General features: G+C 46.7%; 1 protein-coding gene across 2 annotated transcripts; it reads right to left on the bottom strand.

Moving 5' to 3' along the window:
* Window positions 1-6465: 6465 nt before the first annotated feature.
* LOC142570863 (uncharacterized) lies at window positions 6466-16986 on the bottom strand. Of its 2 annotated transcripts, XM_075679173.1 has the most exons (5): window positions 16845-16986; window positions 14029-14088; window positions 10009-10083; window positions 8341-8397; window positions 6466-6554 (listed from the first exon to the last, which is right to left on the bottom strand). In XM_075679173.1, exons 1-5 carry the CDS (start codon window positions 16884-16886, stop codon window positions 6468-6470), a joined length of 321 nt encoding a protein of 106 aa, XP_075535288.1. In that variant the 5' UTR covers window positions 16887-16986; the 3' UTR covers window positions 6466-6467. The 2 variants fall into 2 exon arrangements, with proteins under 2 accessions (XP_075535288.1, XP_075535286.1); XM_075679171.1 differs by lacking the exon at window positions 16845-16986 and having other exon boundaries at window positions 14029-14178.
* Window positions 16987-18403: the final 1417 nt, after the last annotated feature.

Raw genomic sequence — 18403 nt, 5'->3', positions numbered from 1 at the left:
CACACTCTTTCTCGGTGGCGCTATACGCCTGCTCACGACTGGTCAGCTTACGACTAGCATACAGGACGGGGTGTTCTACTTCTCCATTTTCCCGTTGGCACAGTACAACGCCCATGCCTCGCTCACTAGCATCGCACTGAACAATGAACCCTTTTGTATAGTCTGGCGATCGTAGCACAGGCTGGCTTGTTAGGGCACTCTTTAGGGCGCTAAAAGCTCTTTCCTTTGTCTCGTCCCAGACGACTGTTTGAGGCTCTGTCTTTCTTAGAGCATCCGTCAGGGGAGCCGCGATATCAGAGTACCTAGGGAGGTACCTCTGATAGTAGCCGGCGACACCCAAGAACGACCGAATATCGGTCTTTGTGCGCGGTTGCGGAAAGTCTCGCACAGCGGCCACTTTTATTTCAGAGGGGCGGCGACGACCCTGACCAATCATGTGACCGAGGTAGACAACCTCGGCCTGTGCTAACTGGCACTTAGGAGCCTTGACTGTCAAGCCCGCTTCGCGCAGGCGGGTTAGCACTGCCCGCAAGTGTGCCATATGCTCAGACCAGGATGCGGAGAATATCGCTACGTCGTCTAGATACGGTAAAGCGAATTCTTGCTGTCCCCGCAACACTTTATCCATGAGGCTTGAAAAACAGTATGGCGCGTTCTTCAAACCAAATCTCAACACTTTAGGACGGAATGTTCCCATTGGTGAAATGAACGCCGCATACCTACTAGCCTCTTCTGTAAGTGGAACCTGCCAATAACCCCTGACAAGATCTAGGGTGGAAATAAACTGAGCGCTACTAACTTTCTCAAGGCGCTCCTCGATGTTAGGGATCGGATAAATTTGATCCTTAGTGATGGAATTAAGCCTGCGGTAGTCGACGCAAGGACGAGGTTCCTTGCCCGGTACCTCAACTAAAATCAAAGGGGAGGTATAATCACTCTCACCTGCCTCAATAACACCGAGCCGTAGCATTTTCTTTACCTCCGCCTCCATAATATCGCTCTGGCGGGGTGACACCCGATACGCCTTGGATCGTACTGGCTCTGGGGAGGTAAGTTCTATATCATGAGTAAGTACAGAAGTCCTACCAGGCCTCTCAGAGAACAGACCTTGAAACTCTTGTAATAGCTGGTGTAGTTCGGTTTTCTGCTCGGGCGACAGCGGTGCTTTACTGATAAGGTCACTAATGACTTGACCGGTGTCTTCCCTGTTCGTCACTGAGCCTAGTCCCGGAAGCTCGACCGGAAGCTCTTCAGGAACGTTTACCATCATGCACACCACTGCTTCCCTTTGTCTATAAGGTTTGAGCAGATTACAGTGGTAAACTTGCTGTGCTTTCCGCTTTCCTGGCAGACTTACCACGTAGTTAACGTCCGACAGTTTCTGAACAATTCGTGCTGGGCCCTCCCACTGCACGTCTAGTTTGTTGTTTAGCGATGTGCGCAATATCATGACCTCATCGCCAACCTCAAAACGACGGGCCCTGGCTGTCCGATCATAATAAACCTTGGCCCTCTGCTGGGCCTTTGTCATTGCTTCACCTGACAACTCCTGTGCCCTTCTTAAGCGTTCGAGGAGCTTAAGTACGTACTCCACCACGACTGGGTCGTCGCCCCTACCTTCCCATGATTCTCGAAGCATGCGAAGCGGAGATCGAAGCGAGCGACCGTATACCAGTTCAGCTGGCGAAAACCCCGTAGCCGCATGCGGCGCGGTTCTTAACGCAAACATCACCCCAGGCAGACACAGCTCCCAGTCAGTTCGATGTTCAAAACACAACGCTCTCAACACGCGCTTCATGACGGAGTGGAGCTTCTCAACGGAATTCGACTGTGGGTGGTACACTGAGCTGTGTAACAGCTTTACCCCACACCTTTCGAGAAAAGTTGTCGTCAAAGCGCTAGTAAACACTGTGCCCTGATCTGATTGAATTTCTGCAGGAAAACCAACTCGCGCAAATATGGACAGTAGTGCATTAACTATCTCAACTGAGCTGAGTTCTTTAAGCGGCACTGCTTCAGGGAACTTTGTCGCTGGGCAGATCACAGTCAAAATGTGTCTGTACCCCGTGGCTGTTACCGGCAGAGGTCCCACAGTATCAATAACGAGCCGTCTAAAAGGCTCCGTAATGATAGGTACCAATTTCAACGGCGCCCTCGATTTGTCCCCTGGTTTGCCCACCCGCTGACAAGTGTCACATGTCCTCACGAAATGGTCTGCGTCCCGAAAACACCCTGGCCAATAGTACTCTTGCAAGAGACGGTCCTTAGTTTTCTTAACTCCTAGGTGTCCGGACCACGAACCCCCATGCGACAAGCGCAACAGATCCTGACGATAGCATTGAGGCACGATCAGCTGATCGAACTCCACTCCTCTTCGGTCTAGATACTTCCGGTACAGGACTCCACCTCTTTCCACAAAACGCGCAGTTTTCCTGGCGATACCTTCTTTTACATTGCAGCGCACGTTTTCCAGGCTGCCATCCTTTTTTTGCTCGGCTATCAAAGCCGTCCGGCTGACTTTTAGCAACCTATCAAGTCCGTCTGACGTAGGCGCGATGAGCAAATCAGTAGATAGCTCTTCTAACTTTCCCGCGTCGGGCGTTTCCTCTCCAGTATCTGGCGCCTTTAACGCTACAGACTCAATTTTATTCAGTTCGGGCGTGCTCTGAATATCAGCTTGCTGCGCCTCTGACCCTTTTTCGTTGTTTGATAACGTCGGCCCCGCAACTACCGCCTTTGCAGCGAGCTCCCGAACCTTCGATCTGGTTAAGGCCTGAACACTAGCTTCACCAAACAAAAGCCCCTTCTCGCGCAGGAGGTGATCGGACCTGTTTGAAAATAGGTACGGGTACTGGGGTGGCAGCATAGATGACACTGCCGCCTCTGTCTCAAGCGCTCCGAAAGGTCCTTCAATAAGCACTTTTGCTACTGGCAGACACACGCTATGAGCTTCCACGGCTTGCTTGATCCATGCGCACTCGCCCGTGAACATATGGGGTTCTACGTAAGACGGGTGAACTACATCCATCGTAGCTGCGGAATCGCGAAGCACCCGGCACTCTTTCCCGTTCACGAGGAGGTCTCGCATGTAAGGCTCGAGAAGCTTCATGTTCTCGTCAGTGCTGCCTATTGAAAAAAACACAACTTTTGGTGTTGTTTCCGGACACTGCGCCGAAAAGTGACCCGGCTTCTGGCACGTATAACACAAGCGCGCTCGCCTCATCTCGAACCGCTTTCTGCGTTTGGCTGCCGCCGTCTCTTTACGTTTGGTCGGACTGCTTTCGCTCGCATCCGCACTACGCGTGTCCCCCTTTGCTCTTATGGGTGTGAACTTCGGCCTCTCAAACTTCGAGCCAAATTCACCCTTTTGACCGTCCTTAGCTCCGCGAGCTCGACGCGTCACAAACTCCTCGGCTAGCTCAGCGGCTCTAGCCACCGTACTCACGTCTGGCCTATCCAAGACCCAGTATCGCACGTTCTCCGGTAACCGACTATAAAACTGTTCTAGCCCGAAGCACTGCAGAACTTTATCGTGGTCACCAAACGCTTTCTCTTCTTTGAGCCACTCCTGCATGTTCGACATAAGCCTATACGCAAACTCTGTATATGACTCACTTTTGCCTTTCTCATTTTCCCGAAACTTCCGACGGAACGCCTCCGCAGACAGCCGGTACTTTTTTAGCAGACTCGATTTTACTTTGTCGAAATCCTCTGCCTCCTCTCTATCCAAGCGAGCGACTACGTCGGCCGCCTCGCCGGGTAACAAAGTGAGCAAGCGCTGTGGCCACGTTTCCCGAGAGAACCCCTGCTTCTCGCACGTTCGCTCAAAGTTAACCAGGAACAAACCAATGTCCTCTCCAAGCTTAAACGGCCGCATCAGGTCAGTCATTTTGAACAATACGCGTTCTCCTGCACCGTGTGCCTGACTTCCATTACGAGCGCGTTCCATTTCTACCTCAAGACGCTTCATTTCCAAAGCGTGTTGACGGTCACGCTCTTGTTGCTCTCGCTCTTTCTGTTCTTTACGTTCACGCTCTTCTTTTTCTTTTGCAGTCTCCCTCTCTTCAATAGTCTCAAGGCATTCCGACAGCTCGTCATCCTCAGCCTCTAACTCAAGAATAGCCTTTAGCAGTTCAGGTTTTCTTAGTTTGTCTGAGACATCCAGACCCAACTCTCTTGCAAGCTCCAACAATTTCGGTTTGCGCAACGACTTCAAATCCATGGCTGCTCTGAATGCTGCTTTCTCTACTGCTTACTATTGTCTTGCCGCAAACTAACCCGGCAGCAACGACAACCACAATTACCAGCTCTGTTTCTGACACTAACAAAAAGCCTGGCAAAGCTCAGAAGAAGAAAGTCCCGCACTCACCAAACCTCGCAGGCAGGAATTCCGCGCAGTCGTTCCGCTGCAGGCAACCAGTCGTCACACAGGGCTCGTTGCACTGCTCCCGGATCGTCGTTGAGCTGCTCAGCATACTGTCAACTGCATCTCTTTGCTGCTGGCCTCCGTTGTGGCGATCTCACCGCTGGCAGACAGTTGTTTGAAGTCGTAGGCGATCTCACCGCTGCCAACCAGATGTTTGGATCCGACTGCTGGTACGATCTGTTGGGAACTCGGCGCTGACGCCCGTGGTTGTACCTGGGTCGCAAGCCCCAAGGGTAGCGTTGGCCTGGCGGCCTGGGGTACAACTGGAAGCATCCGAAGGTCCCGGCAAAGCATGAGTCGACTGGTAACAACAAAACAACTTGTTTATTTTAACATCGCAAAGAGTTGGCGGTCAGGTTTGACCGAAGTAGAGAGACGGGAGAGCACTTCACTCAACAGAAGAAATCGGAGCCCTCCTTTTGGCGTCCGGGGGCAGCTGTTTTTATACTCTCGCAGTTGAGGGCAAGAAGGAACCCCTCAAAAGACGAGCACGTGAATGTACAATGGGCTAATGGTGACGCACACTGTCGTAGCGATGCCGTAGCACCATGTCGAGCACGATCTCGTAGCACCCTGTCGTGGCGCTGCGCACGATCTCGTAGCACCCTGTCGTGGCGCTGCGCACGATCTCGTAGCACCCTGTCGTGGCGCTGCCGGTCGGACACAATGACTGTAATGAGAGGATGGTCCCTGCTTTGGCATCGCCTGTTTCGGGCACAATGACTGGAACGAGATCCCTGCTTTGGCATCGCCTGTTTCGGGCCCAATAACTGGAATGAGATCCCTGCTTTGGCATCGCCTGTTTCGGGCACAATGACTGGAACGAGATCCCTGCTTTGGCATCGCCTGTTTCGGGCCCAATAACTGGAATGAGATCCCTGCTTTGGCATCGCCTGTTTCGGGCACAATGACTGGAACGAGATCCCTGCTTTGGCATCGCCTGTTTCGGGCCCAATAACTGGAATGAGATCCCTGCTTTGGCATCGCCTGTTTCGGGCACAATGACTGGAATGCGAGGAGGATCCCTAGGCGGTCGCATCGCCGCAGACGCGCCTGGAAACACCTGGCGATGAGTGTTGCGGCGACGACGATCGGGCCAAAATGTCTGCCGCCCCGCCGCAGTCGCGCCGGCAAAACCACGTGTCGCAGGCGAAACGCAACACTAGGTGGTGTTGTCCGAACCATCCCCCGACATGGTGTGCCGGACAGCAGCAGCCACAGCAGCCACAGATAGAACCCCTTAGCTTAGCCACAGCAGCCTTAGCCACAGTAGCAGAAGTAGCAGCAGCGGGAAAGTCAAAGGAAAAGTCAAAGAAACCTTCGCTTTAAAATATATATCTAATTTCAGGATGAAGAAATGTGAAAAATACACGAGCTTGGTCGTTGAAGAGGTATTTCAGGAATTTTAGGAACTTCAGAAATTTCAGCTGAACACACTTATCGTCTGTTAACTCTGGATACTACAAATTGCAAAAGAGGAGGGACACAATGGAAGAGACCGCATATTCTGTCTCCAATTTGTCGTCCTGGGCTGCCAGAGAGGCTGCGCTGCGCACGCCAACGCTCATTGGCTGAAAGCAGCTCCTCCGAAGTCCTAACTGGGACGACATATTGAATACACCCATTCCTGGTGCATTGCTAGCGGGGAGGAAGTGCAGGAACATCATGTATTGCAATGAATGTAAACATATGGCCTCCGAGACCGGTCACAGCGCGGTCTCCAAGACCTTGTGCTTGCCGCCAAATTTCTGAAGCCATCGTAAACCAAGAATCCAGATGAGACAGAGCACGTCGTTTTGAAGAGCTCAGTAATGAGAGAAGACGATATAATGTGCTCGGTCGCAGTTGTCATAATCCGCTTCAAGGGATCGGGAATCGAGATACCCCGTCCATCATTTGCGTTGCCGAGGGACGTCCGAAGCACAGCACAAGCAAAATGAGCCATACGTGCATGCACGCCAGTATCTATGGGTTTATTAATATTTGGACGTCGCTGAAGACGGTTTCTCACGTTGGTAGTGTAGCCACAAGAAGCGCGTGTTCAGGCTGTGAAGAAGAACATCCTGAGGTAGCGAACGATGCCGAGCATTGTATCCTGGTCCTTGGGCATTTCATTTACCAAGCACTCCTGTTGGTGAAAGCGAGGAACGTGAAAGAAAAAGTAAAGGAAAAGGCCAAAAGAAATTAGTGTCTTCGTTGGGGTCTTTAGGCGCCCATTACGTTCGTATATCGAAAGCGGAAATGTTGCCATGCCATGCGGCATGTTTTCGCATGAGCGTTCGATGATTTAATGGACACACTTTGCGTGTGTTTCGCACGAGTGGTTGTGGTATTTGGCAGCAAAAGGAAAATCACGAGTACTACCCTGTTACAATTGATGGATTTTTTTTACTTCAGATTTCACGTATCTGAGGTTATCAATATACTATACAGGCCGTGTTCTATTCGAGATAATCACTTGCAGACATATACGAACCAGCAGCTCCAATCAACATCAATAGTTATGTTCGCTCAAATTATTCTATGACTTGCAGCATAATGACTTACTTATTTTAATACTTAAGAAAGTATTAAAACATGAGCGTTTCGTCATGCTCATATCATCAGTTAGAGCCTAAGGACAAAACGAAAAGGTAATGCGTTGCTCCAGTGCTTTACGAGAGAGATTGGTAAGCCAACTCACGTGTTCGCGTGGATCGCGCCTGTGTAAATGCGTGATAAGATAGCGGAAAACGTCAGAATGGAGACGAGCGCTTGATCGAGCAAAAATGCCATTAGCCAATTTCGTAATGATGCGTATATATATATTGATTGACATCGAGTCTATCGACGCCTCTGCAGTAGTACTGGTGGAGAACTGGTGGAGAACTTGCGACGCGTCTGAAGCACCTCCTTAATTGCAGCCATACATTAGACAAGCTTATCTCTGTATGTGAATTAATATTTGCTTACAGGGCTATACTTTGAGAGACGCTTTTCTTTAGTGCACATCCAGATCATTTCAAGAATAAACGACAGTTGATTGCCACTCTATTTAGGATATTCAATTTTAAACGAAAGATAATCTTGCTTCCCGGTAAGTAAGCAACCGCACGGCTCTCCCCAGCATGGTGTTGCTGCTGCGCAAACTCTCGCGTACTTCAAGCAACTTCGAGCATTTACTTTCGCAGGCGACAGCCCGTAACATCGTGTTCGCGACTGCTCTAAATTAGAGGCAGCCCATGCGCGTGGACAAGAATTGCTAGAAAAAAAAAAAAAGGAAAACTCGTTATATCTGGCTTCTCTGCAGAAACAGTATGTTTGCGGAGTAGCCAGCTTCATCATTATTATTCTCAAATTGATTATCCGTATTGGAAGCAGTTTTCCGGGTGCAACCAATAACGCTGCCAGCGCAACGGCAATTACCGCTGTGCGCAAGCAAGCACTAAACAAGTAACCAAGAAAAAATCATCAGTCGTGATTGAACGCGGGCTCTCTCGAACCTAGTATTGTTGCTGAACCGATTGTATACCATGAGGAGGCGTATGTGCACCCGCTAAGAGGGGCCAAGTGCCGTTCGACGCGGCATGCGAAGAACACATACTAAACCGTAGAACGCGTCTAGCTTAAAGCCGCTTCATCAGCTTACGCTTTAGCGGTAGTAGTAAGGAGGGGCGCTAGGCTAGCTCATCGTCTAGCATGTTAGTCGCGGAACCAATCGGGCGCGGTGCCATCGGGGAGCGGGAGCGTCCGAATCTCCGTTCCCTGCAACACCTCGGGCTTTTCGCACTCGCGAAGTGCCCTGTGGCCTAATATTTACCACTCCCGCTGCTGCTTCTCGTTCTCTGCAAAGGTTTCTCTGGTCGTGCGTAAGTAAATAAGTTAAAAAATTGAACTCGTTGTGGCTCACAACGAGTTCAATTGGTGGGGCTTACCTTAATACTGGCTGTCAATGGTTCCACTTCCTTCCATATATCTTCACTGACGAGGTCCTGCGTAGGTCAATCAATCAATCAATCAATCAATCAATCAATCAATCAATCAATCAATCAATCAATCAATCAATCAATCAATCAATCAATCAATCAATCAATCAATCAATCATATTTATTTATTTAACGTGCCCAGGAACAACGCTAAAGTCTGAGTGCTGGCGCAGGCATAGACTGAAATAGAAAAAGAAGAAAGAAAACCAAGAACACTGCAGGGGAATGATTAAAAAAAAGAAATCAACGAATAAAAAGAAAAGACGGGAAAAGAAAAGAGAAAAGATATAACAAAGCGCAATGTAAATACAAAAGGAAAAGGAAGAGAAGGGCAGCTAAACAATGCATGAGGCTATGACATAACAAGGCAAAGCTCGGAAAGGAACGATGACCCGCCGTGGTTGCTCAGGGGCTATGGGGTTAGGCTGCTTAGCACAAGGTCGCGGGATCGAATACCGGCCACGGCGGCCGCATTTCCATGGGGGCGAAATGGGGAAACACCTGTGTACTTAGATTTAAGTGAATGTTAAAGAACCCCAGGTGGTCGAAATTTCCGGAGTCCTCCACTACGGCGTGCCTCATAATCAGAAAAAAATGTTTTTGTACGTAAAACCCCATAATTTCTTTTAAAGGAACGATGGCAGCGAGGTATGGCAAATATCAAGATCATGAAAATAAGCGTTGTAAGGACTCTGTATTCCATGAACGGTCGACTGTTGGTGATGACAGGCAGGGACATGGAAAGGTCTATGTTTTCTGCTGACCTTGCTCGGAATACGAAACATTATACAACTGAGGAGTTCGGGCAAGTCAGGATACCGTGAAAGAGTTTGAAGAGAAACAGAACGTCAGCGCGATTACGTCAGAAGCGAAGTAAGAGCAGTGACAATAATCAAACAGTGTTACAACAAGGTCCAATGCCAGTGTTTGCAAAGCGGTGATGATTTATGCTTAGAAACCTTTTCTGGACTCAATCTATTATGTCACTGTTGGAATTGGAAAAGCCATTCCGGAGGAGCGACGCATATTCAAGTTGAGGAAAACATATAGTTGTGTATAACTTGCAGAATGGTGTAGAAGACGAATTCCCTCGATAGTCTGCAAACAGAGCTAAGAGAGTGCATACTCCTCATAGCAACGCATTTAGTGCGAGCAGAAAAGTGTAAGATTGCGTCAAAGAGTACATCGAGATCATTGATCTCACAGACCTTACAAAACGATAGAGAATCTAAAGAATAAGAAAAAAGAAATGCTTGCTGTTTCGAGTGTCAAATTCATCACAGTGGTCTTAGCTGCATTCAAGGAGAGGTTATTATCTCTGAACCATTTGGAAAAGCAAAGCAGGTCCGAGTCACATGTCACAGAGCTGCAAGCTTGGCACTTGAGGCTTCTGAAATTTTGCATCTTTGAAGAATGTTTCTATAAAGAATGGAGAATAAATTGAAAAGCCACTTCATACATCTACTAGACTTCAACTTTTGTTAAAATCAACAACCCTTGTCGAAACTGTTGTGTTGCTTGGCGAGAAAAACGATTTCTCCATTTCCATGTATTTAAGTATAGGAGCCCTTGTCATGGTCATAATCGTTTCGCAAAAGCAACGAAACGAGCGCTTACCGGTATCGTTCTAACGATCCATCTTGTGACATCAACGTAACATTTCGTGATCTGTTCTCGAAACTCTTTCATATTCTGCATGAATAAAACAAAGCAGCTTCTTGGGCGAAGTATTTTACACACTGAAACAACGTTATTTGGGCAAGAGATCAACAAATAGGGACAACACGTAATATAGAGCGGGCGCAAGCGTCCTTATTTAATACAAACATTAGTTACCACGCGCTCTCTATTTGATCAAAACATTGTGGATCATCACTGAAGATTAGCAGCATTTATTTTTGGTTGTTCCTGGAACACTGGCGATTTTCTTCTAACAGTTCAGGCGTTCGGTCTGACCGTATACATCCGCATATCATGATGAATACGTTACATCAGGAGAGTGGGAAGTCAGGTTTGCTGGTAATGCATAAATAAACGTACAACACTGGGACGCAATGCGGACAGGGGACGACACACTCAGCGCGGACTCGCAACAAATGTACGAAAAAAAAGGCACGCTTTTCTTTCTTTTAATTTTTTTTTTCTTGAAGCAAAGCTTTCTTTGCATACTGTCCTGGGTTTGGCGTGTCTCCATGACTGTTGGGTCACTTGCTATTTCGCAGAATCTATATATATATATATCCCAATAAAGAAGGGCGTCAGGCAGGGAGATACGATCTCTCCAATGCTATTCACAGCGTGTTTACAGGAGGTATTTAGAGATATGGATTGGAAGAATTAGGAATAAGAGTTAATGGAGAATACCTTAGTAACTTGCGATTCGTTGATGATATTGCCTTATTTAGTAACTCAGGGGACCAATTGCAATGCATGCTCACTGACCTGAACAGGCAAAGTAGAAGGGGTGGTCTAAAAATTAATCTGCAGAAAACGAAAGTAATGCTTAACAGTCTCGGAAGAGAACAACAGTTTACGATAGGTAGCGTGGCACTGGCAGGTAGTGACCGCGGATCCGGATCATGAGACTGAAATGATCAGAAGAATAAAAATGGGCTGGGGGGGGGGGCGTTTGGCAGGCATTCTCAGATCCTGAACAGCAGGTTGCCATTATCGCTCAAGAGAAAAGTGTATAACATCTGTGTCTTACCAGTACTCACCTATGGGGGAGAAACATGGAGGCTTACGAAAAGGATTCTACTGAAATTGAGGACGACACAACGAGCTATGGAAAGAAGACTGATGGGTATAACGTTATGGGGGGAGGGGGATAAGAAGAGAACAGATTGGTTGAGGGAACAAACGCGAGTTAATGACATCTTAGTTGAAATCAACAAAATACATGGGCATGAGCACGGCATGTACTGAGGGGGAAGATAACAGATGGTCATTAAGGGTTATGGACTGGATTCCCATAGAACGGAAGCGTAGCAGGAGGCGGCAGAAAGTTAGGTGGGCGGATGAGATTAGGAAGTTTGCAAGGACAACATGGCCACAATTAGCACATAACCGGGGTAGTTGGAAAAGTATGGGAGAAGTCTTTTCGCTGCAGTGGGCGTAACCGGCTGATGATGATGGTGATGATGATGATGATGAAGAAGAAGAAGAAGAAGAAGAAGAAGAAGAAGACGACGACGACGATGATGATATACAAAGGTTTTGTGAAGGTATCCACGAAGTGGCCCTTTTATGCTGACCAAGTATGTGCACCTCTGTTCTGCATAACAACGACAAGAGAAAATCTTTCTGCATAAAGCATGAACATATGAACTCGGCTGAGAGACATCTCTAAAGCATGTCGATCTGTTGATGGAATTGGTGAATTATATTTAACCGATTTCTGGATTTACTTTATTTTCTTGGACTTCGCCACCCAGTATGCGCCCCTGGGGATGTGTCCGTTCTTCACCAATCCTCCCGAATGGGCATGTCTCACTACGATTCCTACGTAACACCTGAGCATACAATGTGGGCACACCGATATATCTAAAGCGCGCTGATCTGTTAATGGAAGGTTGATTTATATTTCACAGATTCCTCGATTTACTTTAATTTCATTGAATCAGCCATTTGGCATGTGCTCATGGGCCGGTGTTCCCGTTTTTGGGCAATCCTCGAGAATTCACATGTACCACTGCGACACAAGAGGCATAGAATTCCTAGATGTTGCTTGATACGCATCGTCCCTTTACTGTGCCTAGTACAACTGTCATCAGCATTTTTACCTAAAGAGGCATCACGCATCGACTTCGTCCTTGTGACACCGCTGCATAGACGTATCCCACTGCGAACCACCTGATTTGGAGTTTGCATTTCGACTTAGCGTGTGAACGATGAAGCGCATAAAGATAAAAATTACGTAAAAATAATGTTGTAACCTTCGTGGTATACATAAACGCAAACATTCCATGAGATTACACGTTGCATAGGATGAAAGTAAATAAATCTGTACCCATCGACGTTAGTTGTAAAGCATTTAATTAACAGCTTTACTTACGCCTCGCTTCACATAGATTTCAACATGTGCGTTGTATCTCGTTATATTTTTTTCTAATAACTTGGATGTAATGTGAAGGCCGAGCGCTCTCACATCCGTCTTGAGTACTCGTGGTGCGCGATTAATTGTGTCATACCAGGCTGCACTTATCGCTGTCGCTGCTTCTAGCTTTTGAAAAAGAAAAGTAATATGCATGATAGACGCCCGCCCAGTGGGTTTCTGTGAGTTGAAAGATGTCGACGTGGTTCCCAAGACGATATCATGAATGCAGGATTGTTGGTAGTTTGTCTTCCTTTAAGGGATAGCTAGTGCCACAGCAAGTTTTTACAAAAACGTGGCACAGAGAAGCGAACTTAACCTTGAGGAGAAAGTATTCCTAATCCAACTGCAGTGACGAAACATGAAAAAGCGAGGGACTTTCTGAACGACGCTGTCGGACTGAACTGTAGCTTGGCAGCTAAATCACTTTGAAACTCATAAACTTGCGCCAAGAGGATAACGTGTTTAGTTTTCCATTTGGTATTTCGTCACTGCGGGCATTTGACACAGTGAACTTTTGCTCCGTGGAACTACTAGTGAATTTGAAGGTGCTCTCTAACTTAGTTTCATTGGCATCCCCTCTGTATTAGTGAGGAGTAGAAGTGCGTGTGTATTAAGGTGTGAGGTCATATTCATAGGTTAACTTTCTCACAGAAAGGTCATTTTTTGTTTTTTAGATCTTAAGTATCCCACAAACATTCAGAAACATGTTCCAAAAATAATTATGTTCCTACTTTGATTATTTTGGAACGTGCAGCGAATTTTTTAAAACCTTACCCTGGTATTGTGAGGCCAGTAACTTCTATTATACATGAATATTATTCTGACTATTTTTATTATTCGACATCTGTGATGTTAACTAGTATTTTTATACTTAATTGCGCAATTATTATGTACTTCAAAATTCTGAAAACGGCCGCAAGGGGGATCACACTTGAAGAATGTTTGTTGTTTATTTCGTTTCGTTTTGTTTTTCTCAAAACAAGATATTGCTTAACATCATGTTACGCTAACAACGACAACTTTTCTTTTTAATAAATACCTTGAAATGAAATTTTGTGCGTTCATTTTTCATATAAAGATGCATAAAATGAGCAAGAATTAATAGAAATATTGATGGGAAAATTCTTCTCATGATAGCTTATATGTAGTCAAATTGTGGTCAAAGCGGGTGACGTTTTTTCTTTTCGCTTAGATTTTCAGAAATTGCGTCCTTAATATGCATTGCACTACATTTATCATAGTTCGTTGCATTTGCTACATATAAAGCTAGTAAATGTCAAAGCTTTCCTCAATTCAGCATTTCCATGGTTATTTATCACTGTAGGTGCGACTAGCAAATTTAACGTTCTTTCTTTTAGAATTCGCAAAACTCGCAAAACATTACTTGAACCATATTTTGTTAATTAAATAGTGGGATAAGTTAAAAAAGGCATGCTTCATCAGAAACAACAACTGCTATAAACCTGGCTGCTGAATACAACACAAAAATGTTTGTTCTATTTGTGGCCCCATACCTTAAAGGCGAATGTAAACTATTGTACCTTTTGGACGTTAATACGTGCGTAGCAAAGGCGCGTCATGATGCAGGTTTTTGTCAGGATCTGCAGGAACAGGAAGAGAGCATTCAGGAAATTTCTGCGATAAACGCTTTGTTCTGTCATTCTACAGCTAGGGTTTTGAAAACTGGTACGATAACGCCTTCCGTAGCATCAAACACCACCGAAAGTACCAGGAATTCATATGCGTTTAGTTGCACATAAATGTTTGTGAGCAGTATTGCGCGCTTCGACTTTGCCGTCTTCGTGCCAGTGCCCTGTATTTCAGGAATTGCTGAATAAAGAACAAAATAAAAGTTTGAAAAACTAAAAGGCCTGATCCTCTTGTATTGCTGCGATATATTACGTCTTGTTAAGTGATTTAAAATATAGACATATGTGTATGTACGTGTTCACAAAAGTTCGTGCAGTAGGTTAGAAAAAGTTAATTGCACAAACTTTCAGGTACATCAATTTGTTCGGCGACCAGCGAAAGATAATATTCAGCCACTCGAGACCGGTCATCAAAGCGTTCCAGAGAGAAGACATCTCCGACCAGGCGCTACGCGTCCTCCGCGGCACTGATCCGAGCACACCACATCGTCATCTGGTTTCCTGCCTACCTTCGTCGGATACCAGCCCAACCTCAACGAGACGTACAGCCTACGACGCTGCGCGCGCGCTTACCGACCGCGCCATCACCCCCGGAAAACGGCGCGTGGAGGAGTTGGAGGCGAACAGGGATGCCCCAGTAACGTGCAATGAAATCACTGAACACTTAACTTAGGACGATGTCTCTTTCCGCACCCGCACTCCAAACTAAACAGGCCGCAGCCGCTAACGCTACGCTCGTTACAAACACATACCTATCCCAACCCCACCAAGTTACACATCATCGACCCGGACGTCTACCCCGACGATGCGTGCTCCTCGTGCGTGGTCACGGCGATAGTCGCAAACGTGCTTTGGGAGCGTAGAAACGCTCCGCCCGACTCTACCTTGGACAAGTGGGAGAATACCCTGCGAATCCTGCTACTGCAAGACCAGCTATAGGCCGTCCAGCAGGCTCGCGCAGCGCCCGCCAGGTACTCCCCGTCGGTCCCTGCTTGGGAGACATCCACTGCACGCTGACCTGCGTCGTGCAGGACCTTTAATAAAGTTTGCCCAATCCAATCAATTTAGGCAGCTCCAAATACTTCCCGTTGAACACAATGCACTGTTTGCACCTCTTCTTACATTACTGAAAGCGCCGTCGGAAGTCCCGTTGGGTTAAGAGCTTTCGTAGCGATGTCGCAAACACTTTGCTTGACACATTGTAACGGGGTCAGTCACAGAGGAGGTGCTCGATCGTCTACTCTCAGCCGCAGAGGTCGCAAGAAGCAGATGTCGGCCATTCCAATGCGGAAGGATTAGGCATTCGTGAATGCCACGCCGAGCCACAGGCGGTCCTGTCCAAATGCACCGTAACCATACCTGCACCATTCTTGCCCAACATCACATAAGATGACACTCATCTATTGTTTTCCGTGTCCGTTGATTTTCATTTCGACAAAGACTAAAACTGGGTTGCGCAAGAAGTGCACGCATAAAATTCTGCCTGTCATACAGCGTACTAGAGGTCAACCGGGTCCTTTCGAGTGGAGAGAGCGAAATAGAGGCACTGCCACGCCATCTCTCACTTTTTTGCTGACTCACTGCATGTACCCTTGGGACAGAAGCCGTATATGAAAATGTATGATGCAATATATTTAAGGTACAAATTGCTTGCGTGTGCAGATATTCAGCGCTCTGGGCACATTAGCGAATAAATATTTTTGTCATAAAAGCAACGCGGTCATTGTGTCCTGAGCGATGTAACGGTAGCTGTATGTGTGTATCCTGCGCCTGTTTCTATTGTCTTCGCAATGAGTTGAGTTGCCGCTCATCGAGATCACTGATTGCCGCGAAATAATACTACCGACATTGAGCAAGCCGCTCACAGTCTAGCTAACAATTGTCATTTAATTAGTACTTAGCATTCTCCTGCTACAAAAAAGAAAAAAAAAGGGTGATTGCAGATTGAGGAATGAAGCTGAAGAGCTAATATACGTGTTATAAAACAGCGTTCAGTGCTAGAGTTAAGTGTATATCACTCGTAAACATTTCACTCCAATGCCGAAGTATCACCGCTACCATAACCATGGTACTTTAGACTCCCTGAATTTTAACCGAGACATAAAAGCCAGCATGGTCGTTACCATTATTTAAGGCCGCAGCTATGGCTGCCGTCTTCGTATTTCAAAATGTGCACCGTAATGAATTTTGTCTCGCTTCTACGTGTCCTCTGCTATTCCTCTGCTAGTTATGCTGAGCGTGCGCCTTACTCCATGCGTCGTTCTGTTCCACAGCTGAAACGTTAATTAATTAAGCTGCTCGGAGCTTCCGCTTGTAGGATATAACTATACCCAGAAAATCCTCTCGTCAATCTCTCAGAATAACGCGGTGCCTGGCAAAGCGCACACACAGGAGTCTGACACTGTAGCCCATGCAACGCCCCCCCCCCCCTCCCCTTCTCCTATTTAGGTAGAGATCGAGTGAAACAACTCACGTGCACTGGCGCTGCAAGGAACATTCCGGAATTTAATTATAAGAGACCACCATCCTGAGATCTACCCTAATCACTTCCGCGTCCAACACATGCATATGCATAGTATAGCCCGCTATAACCGCTGTCAGAGGGACCTAAGAGTTTCAGCTGATATTATGCAGAAGGGCGAAAACAAAACTAAGCAGAACTGTGCAGAGTACAGAGTCAGGAAACACACACGACAAGTTATGCTCACCCTGTGAAACTGCTTGGGCGTGAGAGTGTACTTGAGAACCATGTCACGGCCACATTTGGTCAGTATTTTGGCGCCGTGAGAGGCGCTCCGACTTGCTTTTACGACACCTGCGCCGGTAGGTCATGTTCACGCAATGCTGTGCACAACTCGAAACGTCAATTCAATGGCGAACGACCGAATAAGAAGACTGGCTGAAAGAAGTGAAATAAGGTCACGGTGCGTTGTAACTTAAGAGGGGAGAGACCGTTTCTTAGAAATGAGAACTGCGCTTGCTTGAACGAAAATTTTACTCACCTTACTTAAATTACTTCATTGATAGTTACTGGAATAGAACATCGCGAGAATAATCCACGGATAAGGTGTTCAAAATTCATGTGCTACAAGTGCTTCCCATGGCGGCTGAACTAAAGTAGCGTGTGAATGACATATTTATATATTCTTAAACAAACATTTTCCTAAAGTCCCCGCTTTATAGCGACATAAAATGTTTGTAATCACTCAACAGCATTCACCAATGTGAGAACACATGCAACCTTGAATACCGCGCGGACGCTGCGTTACCTTATTTGGTGCTAGCGACCAACACCGAATGCAATAAGTTCATCTAGGCGTAGTTTGAGCAGGGCTACAATTAGTATACATAATGCAAAGCAAAGAGTACTTGTAGTGTAGAGCATGTGACACAGGGATAGACGACACACGCACCCTGGCCGTGGCGTTCAAGTTACTAACACTCTTTTACGAACAAGACAAAGATAGTTTCGGAACCTCAGCTCCAGGCCGGGATTCGTTAAGCTTGTTCGCTACCTGTTGATCAAAACTTCCGAAGGCTGAGTAACCAAGTTGCCTAGAGACATTGAGATACAACATGCCTCGAATGTATCGCTTTCCTGCGTGCTACGAAATAAAAAAGAACTGAAGTGAAATAATGAAATAAACGTGAGTGCTACCGCGAAAGAAATAAAGAAGAAAGAAATACAGTTAGAAGATGAAGGATGAGGAACTAGGACGACAAATCTACAACGCGAAGTTTCAATTGGTGTTGGTTACACAAGAGCACGTGAAAGGGCCACATACCACTGCCACCGGCACAAAGGTCAGCTTTGACTCCTTCGACGCGTTGGACTTGCGCGCACACGGCAACCCATGCGACTGCCATCCAGAACGGCTGAAACGAAGGCCGACCGCGCATGCCTGTCAAATTCGCCAATCGTACGCGATGGTCGGCTCACAGTCGTTATATATAGGCGGGTCCTCACTCCGCGCTACGTGGGGCCAAGTGTTTCCCGCTCCTTCCGCACACAAATAGCGATCGGGCAGCTGGGATAGCGAGATCCGCATTAAGGAGGAAGCTTTAGCTCGGGCCTAAGTCCGACGCGGCCTATTCAAATACCTGTAAAACGCAGAAACGCGCTTCTGAGATAACCCCCGGTTTGATTTCAATGAAACTTGTTACATTTGAGAGAGCAAGTAAAATTCTAGTGACTGTTGGAAACGGAATTTCGATTTAGGACCTGAACTTCGTTAAAAGAATTTTTGAAATTTCAAAAATTCGAAAG

Source organism: Dermacentor variabilis, chromosome 2 (genome assembly GCF_050947875.1).
Source record: "Dermacentor variabilis isolate Ectoservices chromosome 2, ASM5094787v1, whole genome shotgun sequence".
In the NCBI taxonomy this organism is placed as follows: Eukaryota; Metazoa; Arthropoda; class Arachnida; order Ixodida; family Ixodidae; genus Dermacentor; species Dermacentor variabilis.
This window is presented reverse-complemented; position numbering and strand designations above follow the sequence as displayed.

What these genes read in the sequence shown, in the direction of transcription:
- LOC142570863 (XM_075679171.1), bottom strand. Translation starts at nt 14,148, where the DNA reads ATGACAGAACAAAGCGTTTATCGCAGAAATTTCCTGAATGCTCTCTTC. An exon ending in GGATCGTTAGAACGATACCG is followed by an intron (nt 8,398 to 10,008) that starts GTAAGCGCTCGT and finishes TGACCTACGCAG; the next exon opens with GACCTCGTCAGTGAAGATAT. An exon ending in CATTGACAGCCAGTATTAAG is followed by an intron (nt 6,555 to 8,340) that starts GTAAGCCCCACC and finishes TTTCACCAACAG; the next exon opens with GAGTGCTTGGTAAATGAAAT.